Source organism: Neolamprologus multifasciatus, chromosome 1 (assembly GCF_963576455.1).
Source record: "Neolamprologus multifasciatus chromosome 1, fNeoMul1.2, whole genome shotgun sequence".
NCBI lineage: Eukaryota > Metazoa > Chordata > Actinopteri > Cichliformes > Cichlidae > Neolamprologus > Neolamprologus multifasciatus.
In genome coordinates, this window is record NC_140439.1 from 31,622,179 (window position 1) to 31,634,604 (window position 12,426).

A 12,426-nucleotide genomic window follows, 5' to 3' on the forward strand; every position below is an offset into this window, starting at 1 on the left:
GGTCAAAGACGCAGTACCATGACAGAGGGGGACTGTACCAAGAAGCAACAGCCTTACTTTTTCTTTGTTTTTTTTGACCGTTTGTCTGATTTAGTTTCCAGATTTGATTTGATTGTTTCAGTTATATTTGAAATGTTTTAAAAATGTTTATTAATTTTAGCCTTTATAATCATAATACTGTAGTCGGTAGTGCCAGGAGCAGATTTAAGAAGTTCAGACAAGGTATTGCAGAACAAAAACCTGGCTCAGAGTCAATGCCTTCTTTTACTTAATGTATTGAATAATATGACAATATTAGCAAAGACTAATAATATGGACCTTTCCTCTATATTTCTAATTGGTTTGGTATTTTTGTTAGTTAACTTCTGTTAGTTTTCTATCCCCAGTTTCAGATCGTGGTATAGTTTTAGTTAACTATAATAACCGCGTTGTGGATACTGAACGTGTGTTTGTGTCTGTGTGTGCAGATGTGCTTGTACATTGAGAATCATGCGACCCCACAGAGCCCAGATGTCTACAGATGGGTCAAGTGAGGTCAGACTCAGATTGGTCTGGTCCAGGCAGAGTAGTGGGCAAGCCAGAGGGGTCTCTCTTTTGTATTTCTCTCTCTGTTTCTCTTTCCTTCTCCCTCCCTTTTTCTTCGCTCACTCCTTCCTGGTTTACTTAGGCTGTCACTTGCATACACACACTTTCTCTCCATGCCTTTCCAACAGCTTCTTTCACTGTATCTGCCCCCGCATCAACCTCTCATTTCTCTCCCTCTTTCCCTCCCTCTACCCGTTAACCGTTGAAGGGTGAAGCGAGGTAACTAGGTCAGCCCCAGGTCAATTTTAAAGCAATGTGGCGGCCGCAGTCTATGTCCAGAACATGCCCCTGGTCTCTCGCTCCCCCCTTCTCTCTCTCTCTCTCCCTCCCTCCACACACACAACGGCAACATAAGCTATCACACAAAACATTAGTAAATGATCGCCGCTGGCACGTCAACAGTCTGAAACCAGAACGCTAGTTGAATTAGCCTAAAAAAAAATCTGTTCATACTACAGTGGTATGGGAAAGATTTCTTGTTGTAGTAAAGTAGAGTATATAGATGTGGGCTTACATTATTTAAGGTTTCTTATTTAATTACAATTAATGCTCCAGGATATCCAATAAGCCACAATCATTTTTGGTTTTGAACCCACAACATTTGAAACAATGCTGTGTTTCAAATGTCAGGGGTTTAATTAGATAAAATTTAAGTATTCTACGTTTCTAAACACATGGAGGTTAGACCACGTAATAAAGACATTATTTAGAAAATCAAAGTTAGATATTTTTAAATTATACATATTTTTTTCCTTTTTTTGTATTGTGCCAAAAGCTATATGGGAACTAGACCATAAACTTCCTTGGGGCAAATTTTATATGAGGTGAATGGCCTTGATGAAAACTCGAGAGGTGTAAGTAGGCCGCACCACCACATACCATAACGGCTCATTCTTCATTGCAACAGTGTGCAGCGTCAGTACATGTGATGTTCTATGGATGTTTGAGCTAAGAGGTTGAAATAATATATTCTAACTTTGCTGGTCAAGTTATTGGGCATCAACAGCAAGGAAGATGAATAATTAATAAATAATAAATAGACATAAATAGTAAATAGTGGCAAATTCGTAGCTTTGTATGCATTTTTCTGTATTATTGTTTGAAATCTGTTTCTCTCTTTACATAAAACTAACATGTTATTCTTTAATCTAAAAAAACATCTAACATTTAAGATCAGTCTAGATGTTAAATGTAGGAAATATGAATCATATGAAAGATGAGCAGTTTAGGTTTAGTGTTATTCCTTCTGCCCCTGATTCTAAAACTTCTTACCTGAGGGTTTTCCCTCTCTCTTAACTGTGTCGCCAGCTGGCCAGAGGTGCTAGCTATCTTTGCTCATTCTGAATGTATTTTTCTCCCCTTCCCCCACTTTACTCGCAGACCCCTGCAGTGGATCTCTGGGAAAAATGGCCTCTGTCTTTTTTCAGTAGCTTGAACAGTAATATAGCATGTGTCAGGGAATGGAAAACAAGGCTAAAAAATATGCAGCAAGAAGCAAACTGGTAGGAATGGATGGCTGAGCCTGAGGCTCGGCCCTTAGCTGCTACCAAGGAAGGAAGTGACTCTAATAGCCCAGCATACTCTCCCACCCCCCGCACCTTCTTCTTCTACTACTTTTTCTTCGTCTCAACTACTTTTTCACTGTGGCCTTGACTTTTTATTGCCTTTGTCTTATCTGCAAATGCAAGCAAATGTAGGTCATATACAGCGGGAGAAATCCATCCTTCTTGTGCATTTAATTTGATCTCTAGTTTCTCTGTACTGTGTGGAGATAGCCACTGTAGAATTCACCACTCTTGTATGTATTATGCATTTATTCTGTATATACTGCTGGTATTTTCACTGTGTTACAATTGAAAAGAAATCAATATACAAAACTCAAGTGGGTCTAGTTCTACAGATGATGTTTTTTTTCCTATCCAACTATGACAAAAAGTTTGATTTTTCACTTTCGGTTTTGGGGATCACACAAAAATGGAGCAATGCTTTAGTAGGTGTTCAGTTTCATCCTTTTTAATTTCCATTCTTTATCTCTTCCTTCTCTCCAATTGTTTCCTTCTGAGAAATGCTACAATAAAGTTTTGCTTCCTCAGGGTGTCAAGACAGGAGGCGCTGTTGGTGGCCAGGTCCGGATGCCTGTGGTGATTACGCAGTCCATCAGAGCGCAAGGTAAGACATCTGCAGGCCTATTACAGACACATTTGATTGAATTCAATTACATGTACAATCCCCATTCTTATACCAGGCATTTGGAGGACTAAAGTATAGAAAGATGAAAGAATGAACAAACATTTCTTTATATTTTTGGAAACTTTGACTCACGGTTTTTCTCTGATTCTGTTATGCAATATTTACATCCTTCGATTAAGACACCATTGCAGGAAAAATATTCAAAGACTTTCAGCCTTAGTTTAAATTTCTTTTTAAATGATGAACCAATAAAACAGGTTATATAGCCTAAGATGGCCATTAGTGAAACCGTAAATGTTCTCTCGGTAGGCTGAAGGATGTGTAAACAGGCAGGAGCCATAGAGAGAACAGGTGTTTTTTTTGTGTTTTTTTTTTTTTTCCTGTCTGGTTATAAAGCCTTCTCAAACATTTGCGCTACTGCTTACTCACACTGATTCACAAACACTCTTCCCACAGAAGCCCACAAATATCGCCCCAACACCAACCGGGTGTAACGCTCCCCTAAGAGAGCTCTGTGCTCTCAAGTGGTGTGTGAAATGAGTGTATGTGTTTGTACCTGTTTGTGCTTGTGCGTTTGTGTTAGTGTGTGTGCGTGTACGATCGGAGGTGCATACAAATTTGATCTGCCCCCTTCCCCAAGATTGCCTGCAGTGAAAGATCTGTAGGTTGTTTTATGCCCATAAATTGGAATGCGGGGATAGTTCTAAAAATACTTTCCCGTGCCTCTTGGCTAGGAACATGCCTGTTAAAATCAAGTTTAAATTCACTCTGGCAGTCCTTGTGCCTCTCTGGAAAACGTGTCTCGGAGCAGGATGCGGTTTAGGAGTGTAAGGAAAGGCGGTGAAGTGCAGTGATATTGACAGAGCGACGCTCTCCGCACCAACCTGGGGAGAGCGACAGCCCCTCACCCTCACCCCTGTGAGGATGACAGAGACAGCTGAAGGTAGTCGTTAGACAGAATGAATATTTGATGCAGATACAAGGGGACACTTCAACGATAACATTAAACCTTTCCTTTTTGTTTAGTGTTTTCTTCTTTGTTCCCCCCCTTTCTTTAACAGGCACAATGGGAAAGGGAGCCATAATCCAAGCAGGCAAAAGTCCCATGGGCCTGCCTGCTCAGATCACCGGGAATCAGAAAAACAAGCTCAATGACCCCGGAGGAGGCACATTCAGGTACAACTCCTCTCGCCAGGAGAGTGACTGTGGAGCATGTTATTTGTGGCTGCCAACACATGGGGGCAGCATTTCACTAAAAAGCTTCTCATGACTACAGGCTACACTCTCAGCTAAAGCTGTGAGTGTTTATCTGAGTCGCCTGCCTGGCCACCTGGCTGCCTGCCTGCCCGACTGGTTGATCGGTGGTCCTTTCTTCCCATGCCCACCACATAGCAGCACACTGTCAGTTAACAGATCACCCTCACGTTCGCCTTCCTCGTGTCACTGTCACAACTCATCGACAGGATTCCAAATGAGCTACCGCTTAATTTAGAAATAAGATAATTGTGCCCATATGGTTGGAATTTCTGGATGCGGTTCTGAAAATACCTTTTGGTTAAGTCAAACATACAGTATTTAGCCTGCAGCTTTCCTCTCTCTCTCTCCCTGGTCTTGTCTCTGCTTCAGCTGTGCCTTTGTCTCGAAACATAAAAGGTTCATCGCCCACATGCTGGCCTTTGCGGTCCATGTTTTGTGTGAGTCTTTATGTGTTTTATGTTTGCATACATTCCTCTATTTGTCTGTGTTTGTTTGTGTCTCTGCTTGGGTGCACATGAACATATGTGTATATTCCAGAAATCTAAGAATTTGCGTGTGTATGTGTGTGTGTGCATATCCAGTGTGCTTGTACACATGTATCGACAGGTGCCGGAGGTTTAGGATTGCCCCTGTGTGACTGGGACAGGGCAAGAAGAGTCTGGGTCACATGGGCCAACGGGTTCATGGTAATGGCTCCCATCTCCTGAGGGGAAAGGCAGCGCCCTGGGCTCTGATTGATAAACCAATAAATCTTTAGCTGCGTTGGTAATTAAGCTGTCAGGCTCGCTTGTTACTGGCGACCTTTTTCCCCCCTGCGGTGATCACAGGGGCCCACCGCACACAAATGCACTGGTTTCAACACAAGTCCAATAACACACAGTACCACTGTCATGGAAGAATCATGTCAATGATATTTTGTAGTTTATTTTCTCTTTATCCGGGTCAGGTGACATTTTGCCTGCTCTTCATTTTATGCGTTAGACACTTTATTGTCTATATTGTGTAGTCAATCATCATTGTTTTCATCCCTTTATTTGTCTCTTTCGTTTTCTTCCAACGACGCATACACGCTGACCTTTCTCGCCATCACACTGTTACTTGAAGTCACATATGACTTTTCTGACTCCGATATAGGTTTAACTGTTTGATGAGTTGATGAGTTGACCTCCGTATTATCGAATTATCTTCATTTCTCACTGTCGTTCCTAATTTTCCACTTCACTGAAAAATGCATGTGCGTTAAATTCTTAACTTGTTAATGTTTTGGCTGGACCTCGGTTGACTGCTGTTGACTGAAACCTCAGTTAGAAATTGCTGTTATTTTTCGTACCTGAGGATATAAACATGCTGGAACAGAGCTCATTGTTACAAGTCGATCCATCTGACGCCACACTGTCTTCACACCACGTCCAGTCAGACGCGATGACTTGTGTCTGTGAACAGACGCTGTTTTTCATGTTTACCATGCTGAAAAATGCAGACAAGTTGTTAAAAAAAAAGTTCATTTTGAGTTTCTACAGCCTTTTAAAGACGCTAATATTTAAACAGCAACAGCAGGTCATTTGCATAAAATAGTCAAGTAGGCCAGATTTAATTAAAAAATGTGTGCCACTGACATAATTTCAGTAATTACTTAGAAATCAAAAAAGGATTAAGACAAGTGGCCAGCACACAAAAAAGTCTAAGTGAACTAAAGTCAGGGGGAATTTGGTCATAAAGCCATTTTGACTTAACTGCTTCCATAGCAGAATTAGAGGGGTGTAGAAGGTATCTGTTGACTGTGATAAAGAAACAAAACAAACAAACAATGGTCAGTCAGCATCCACCGTGCTCTCCCCCACCCAGCCTGCACCATGTTCAGCTGCAGTCTGGGACTGATGTGTGTATGGCTGTCACTCTGAACCGCTGGTCCCAGCAGGCCAGCTGTAGCACAAACACACACATACACACTGCAGGGCTTGTGGGGTTTCCAATGTAGCTACAGCCTTCTGTGTAAGTGCTTGTGTCAGTGTGTGCGCATGTGTGTGTAGTTTACAGTACAGAGTGAAAGCAGCTGTCTCTGCGTCCCCCCCCCCCCCCCCACCCCTCCTCATCTCTCTGTAAACACTCGACATCCGCTGTAATCACTGGCGAGCCAGCCGAGGCCCTCAGCCCTCTGCCAACCTCCGAGCTCAGCCTCAGCCCCTCAAATCCAACCCCGTGCTTCATGGTGGACACACATCCCTGCGCATTAACGAATACTGGCATGGTTGCATAGGAAAAGACACACACAGATACACATGCAAAATTAGGATCAAAAGTTTTCGTTCATCAGTCACTGTTGCCAGCGGACGCAAAAGTCCACCAGCTCTTTTCCATCATGTACCAGCAAACTGACTTCATTATGCTTTGCGGTTATATCCTTTGTTGCTGTATAAATTGCTATGTGATGTGCCCGTTTTGCTAAGAAGAACTTTAAAAGTAAATTAGAACTTAAAAGTGATCTCTGAAAAATGTTGATGTTGCCACTTGTAAGCACGGCAACCACAAGATTCGATTATGTTGAGATTTGGGGGAAAAATTGACGAAGAATGAGCAGAGGTAGCTAGCACGTCTGGCCAGCTGGTGACAAAGATGTTCAAAAACTCCAAAGAAAGTGGCAGCGCTCCACATAGATACAGGAAAGTTTGAAATGCTACAAAATATACTTATGACTCTTAGCATTGATCAGATCGTCACCTACATCACACCATTTCCTTGCCAGGTATTTTAAGTGCTTGGGAATAATAACAGCCTGAGTGTTGTAATGAATTAATAACACTTACCCATTAAACATGAAACAATACTTGACCTATTGTTGGTCTTTGGAAGGCTCTTAAGCCTATGCTATCATTCATTTTGGTCATTAACACATGTCCTGTCAGCTGCCCATTGAACTTAAGGCTGTTTTATGGAGAATACTTCTCCAGTGGCGCTTGTCTCTCAGTGTGGGCACAACAACATGCATGGCCTGGGTGTTAGTCACAGGGATCAATCAGGGCCCCCTGCCTGGGCACAGAGACCTTTATCCACAGGGATAAAGGGGGTGGATCAGTGTTGGAGAAGGGGGAGGGGGGCGGAGGAGATCTGAATGCACCCCACACCTACACAACCTCTAAACACCAAGTGCAATTCTCCAACCTCCTATGGCATGCCCTCGCTGAAACACAAGCTTGATGTGGAAACGACATGCATATGTATTTATGTGGCCTCTGGCTCCGAGTCCCTGAGCCAACCCAAACCAATAACTGAGAGCCTGCTCTTTAGTTTCCGTGGAAGCTAATTGCATATCTGCTTTATTAGTGCAGAGATATAGTCGGGAATATTTTGCATTTCATATCTCACTCTCTCCTTTTAATGTCAGACCTGTCTTTAGCATTCTCGTTTGATTTCAGCCTTGGTGATCTCGAATGGCCCTGAAAACAGATCATCAAAGAAAAAGGGATTACCAGAATTTTTGGATACTGGTTGATATTTTGTGTGCCGATACACAAAATGTTAACTCTGTCGATCCATTGTAAATAATTATTCAAACTACACATACATTTCCTGTAAAGAAATCCTCGGGCTATAGTGCAGCTATAGCTGTACCATCTTGATTTAAAAATAACACTTTTTTCTGCAGTATAAATTGGAGATCTTGACCCTATGGTATTATTTTATTTTTTATTACTCAGATAACGAGACTCCATTAGTACAGTGAATACATCTTTTTCCTTTATTCGTCTTTTATTCCAAATAAGTTAACTTTCTTTGTCATTTTTAGTCAAATTATTTGAAACAATACTACTAATAAAATGCTCAACTGTTAATCCATGTAATATTGACCAAAAGAATCACTAAAAACCTTTTTATGTACTGAAATTGTATGTACTTGATTTAATTCAGTGGTTCTCAAACTTTATCTCACATGCACAACTTCAGAAGCCGAAACAACACCCTACACTTCTAATTTGTAATCAATCATTAACAATAAAAAATGGATCCAAGTTGACGTTCAGTGAATACAGGTTAGAATGCTATCGTTCCCCTTGTAAATCGCATTAATTCAGCTTAGTTTCCTTCTATATTTTCCCGTAGTGCTCCATGCCCCACCTGGAGTGGCTCAGTGCCCACCCCACAGTTTGCTGTAATATAACGGTTCATGTAAAAGTAGCCTAGCCAGTTTTTCAGAGATTTTCTAGTCTAAGACTATGTGATGTGTTCTGCCAACATGAGATTTCGGTCTCTCTCTCTGTCTTTCTATCTTTGTCATATGCAAGAAATATATTCATCTATTCTCAGCCCTGAGAAGAAAAGCTTTTCATAACCTGTACCTTTTCCCACAATGTTTTTAGTTCACCTAAAAGAAGCCAGATTAAAAAAAATGAGTAAAATAGGAATCAATTTTGGAACCACGAGTTCAGTGCACTACACGACTGTAATGAAATTTGGCATGGTGGTGGGTAGTTTGCACTGCTACTGCCTTATACCAAGAATTTCTTGGGTTTGAATTCACAGGTCATCTGGGGCCTTTCTCTGTGAAGTTTGTGTGTTTTCCCTGTGGCTTTGTGGGTTCTCTCTGGGTACTCTAGCTTCCCCTTACAGTCCAAAGACATACATATTTGGTTAACTGGCAGTAGGTGTGAATAGTTGTCTGTCTTTAGCCTTCCAACAGACTGGTGACTTGTTCAGGGTATACCCTGCCTCTCACTCCAGCTGGGGCAGCTTGCACAAGCACCAGCCCCCTTGTGACCCTTAATTAGACAAGCAGGAGACAATGGATACATGGCTATAATAAGCAAAACCTATTGTATGATGTTATGTCCTGACATTCAGTTTACAGAAAAGACTTATGATTATTGTCATTATCATATTATCATCACATTATTGTCATCAGGTAGAGATTTTTGCATCGGTTTTTTTGATCTCGTTGGATGCATTGATACTGAGATTTTGTTTTGGCTTTGAGTGATCTTGTGTAGTCACTTTTCCATCATGGAAATTGGCCTGATGCATAGTTTTTAGTTTTTCTTTACTTAGCTGGTTGAGTATGGCCTAAGGTGTGTGTGTGGATTTTAAGCCAGGTCAAGTTATCCATAAGGACGTGATAAAGAAAGGTGCACAGCCTGAGGTGCAACACAGATCATAATCCTATGCATCCACGCTTGCGTTGGTGTGTAGATTTTCTCTGTGAAGGCTTAATTAGAGAGCTGGAGGAGAGGAGGAAAAGACGAGAGAAGGTTGAGGTGTGTAGAGTTCAGGGAGCTACTCTAATCGTCTTTGTCAACCTCCTGCCGTGGTGTCAAGTTTCATATCGGCTCTCCGTGGCCGCACTAAGGAGCAGGAGGGCCTCGGTGGGGTGGACTTGGCTGACGGTGTGTGCCCACACCCCGAGACGCCTGAAAGAACTCGGTGCCCCGTGCTGCACACATGTGTACGCAAAAGCACAGCAACACACATGTAAACTCTGTCGCAACCCACAACAGTGGCATGAACGTAAATGAGTACGGAGGTTAGCCAGTGAGTGGCAAGAGGCCACTCTGTGTGTGTTCTGTGGTTCTTTGTTCTCTCCGTCAAAGCCACTCAGAAAATCCGCTCCTCGCTCTAGGCCAGTCCTGTAAGCACAACATGTCACTGCTCTGCTAATTCAGGCCAGGATCATAATCATTACTTGCCAAGTATAATAATTGTAAAGGAATTTTTCCCAGTGACAACTCACAAAGAAACTTGCAGCCTTTTACAGAATATGTAAACCTCTTTGAGAAAGAAACACAGTGACCATAGCACACATTTTGCATGTTTATACTCCTTTGTCTTTGCTAAACTGTAATACTGTGTAAACATTGTGAAGTCTGCATTATGACCATGAGAAATGACCAGTGCTTTGAGAAAATACATCGCTGTGTGTTGCACATGATTGTGTAAATAGAGTTTGTTGACATTAGTCTATAGCTAGATTCATTGCAGCTCTTTGCCAATTCTCAGGAGCATCCTTACCGAGCAAAACACAGCTTCCAAACGCTCTTCATCTCCCTGACTCTCAAAGTGTTGACGCAAATAGACCCTGGAATGGGACTTCTGTGCCATTATGAGCAATGTATAGCCCCTTGTAACAGAACTAATGCATAATTTTGTCCAGGCAAATATCCCTGTGAAAAATCTCCTAGTTGACAATATAATGTTAGGGCGTGAATACACAATTAAGGATAGTGCAAAATGAATTTTCCTGGTGATTTTGGAGCTAAAAAGTAGAGGAAATATTTTGAACACAGCTTCCAGTAGGAGTCAGTAGAACTGTGACAAGGGCCTCTCAAGTTTTTCCTTGGAGAGCTGTAGAAATTTCACAGACTTTATCTAAAGTAAAACTTGGACAGATGCATATTCGTCTTGTTGCATGACAGAAATGTGTTGTAAAAATGTGCCACAATAAAATGCGTGTTTCCGTATTTTTTTTTTGTATTTTTGTATTTTTTTTACCATCTACCATCTCGTCCTTCAGGGACGACGATGATATCAATGATGTGGCTTCTATGGCCGGGGTGAACCTGAATGAGGAAAGTGCCAGAATACTCGCCACCAACTCTGACCTCGTGGGAACGCAGATCCGCTCATGTAAAGACGAGGCCTTTCTTCATCCGGGGCTGCTACACCGACGAATTCAAGAAACAGGTGAATCCTGACCACTCATCGCAGAAGTGACATATTAAGACTTGCCAAATGTATTTGCCCCCTTCCTGGTTTCTTGTTTTTGCATATTTCACACACCTGAATATTTCAAACAAATTTAAATATTAGACAAAGTTAATCTGAGTAAACACAAAATGCAGTTTGCAGTTTTTAAATAATGATTTCATTTGTTGAGGGTGGGGAGCTATGTCATGAATTAACCATGCTTTCTGGAAAGCTGAGTACAATTTCATTATTTACACTTTGGCCCGATTACTGCCAGGAGCCTGGACAATGCCTGGACTTTAGTGCAATTGCAATGGTTGGCATGAGCTTAAAACAGGTTGCTCATGCTCAAAAACCCTCCATTGTGGCTGAATTAAGACAATTCTGCAAAGACAAGTCGGCCAGAATTCCTCCACAATGATGTCAAAGACTCATTGCCAGTTATTACTTCATTTCAGTTCTTGCTGCCAAGGATGGCACAACTAGTTATTAGGCTTAGGGGGCAATTACTTTTATCCAATACAGCCAGGTAGGTTTGATTAACCTTTTTTCCTTAATAAATGAATGTCATCATTTAAAAACCTCATTTCCTATTTATTCGAGTTATCTTTGTCTGACATTAAAATTTGCTTGGTGATGTGAAACACGTAAGTGTCACAAAAATGGGGAAAATAAATAAGAAATCAGGAAAAGGGCAAATACTGTTTCACAGAACTGTAGCTTTTAGGTGTTCTTAATGGCAGATAAAAATGGTTACCGATGCAGTAGGAAAATTCCTCGTCATGTCATGATAAAAAGATTCTCTGTTGCCTTTTGTGTAAGGACCATGTTGTTTTTGTATTTATTGTGTCATCACTACAGACAGTTTTGATTTTTTTCTCCTTCTGTGGTTCAGACTGAGCATTTCTTGTTTGGCCTTGGTTTAAATTTGATACACTTAAAAATTCTTTCACCTCCTTTAATGAATTCTTCAGTGGCTGTCTGAACTCACTGGACCCCAGGCACATGCATAAATACTTTATGGGTTTGTCTTTTGAAGGCTGGCTGTCAGATTGTCCTCTGGACTAAAGGAACAGAGTTTAGAGGGATGTAACTTGCCAGTGAAATTTTGAATCTTTCTCGGCTTATCAGAGTGTCAAGATCCACTAAAAGCGCACAATATTGCCTGAGCTAATCAATATAGGCGGAGAAGTCTTGCTTGTATGCAGTATCACACACGAGTGATGGTGTCTTCATTACCTCTTTTTGCTAGCGGCAATCCATTTCATTGCTTGATATATACCTAAGGCTGTAGCTGCACGGTAAAACCTGTGAAAACGTGTAATGAGCATTATTGCTCAAAATAACTGTGCCTAGCATCTTGCTCCTGTGCATCAGATCAAAAAACACACAGTATAATTCCACGTGACGGGGAGTCTAGCACCCTCATCTTGTTTTTATCTCAATTAAAGTATCTTTAGTGTAGCATGAAGGCCTGCGGGTCATGTTTCATTACGTGGACCCTTGGCATGGTTGTTATCCCGTCACCTTGGGGTAGAAGAGTTGTTTAAAAATATAAATCTTTCCTCAGGGGGGCACACAGCATGATACGGGGCAGGAGGCTAGGGCGCCCCCTGCTGGGGAAGTGGCACTTATGCAGCTTTGTTGTGTCAGTGATTGGCCCCTCCACGCTCCCAGCTGACAGCAGTCCGAGGGAGGCTCCCCGAGCCTGCCAGCTCCACT

General features: G+C 41.7%; 1 protein-coding gene across 3 annotated transcripts in view; it reads left to right on the forward strand.

Annotated features, from left to right (window-relative positions):
* Nucleotides 1–12,426, forward strand: part of LOC146526073 (transcription initiation factor TFIID subunit 4) — a 99,303-nt gene that overhangs the window by 22,910 nt on the left and 63,967 nt on the right. For all 3 annotated transcript variants that reach the window (XR_014875075.1, XM_085166205.1, XM_085166217.1), the window contains 3 exons: nucleotides 2,679–2,754; nucleotides 3,837–3,951; nucleotides 10,532–10,701. Coding sequence is in view for 2 of the 3 variants with exons in the window: in XM_085166205.1 (XP_085022331.1) it covers nucleotides 2,679–2,754; nucleotides 3,837–3,951; nucleotides 10,532–10,701 (361 nt within the window). In the remaining variant the exon portion in view is untranslated. The remainder of the gene's footprint in view (nucleotides 1–2,678; nucleotides 2,755–3,836; nucleotides 3,952–10,531; nucleotides 10,702–12,426) is intronic.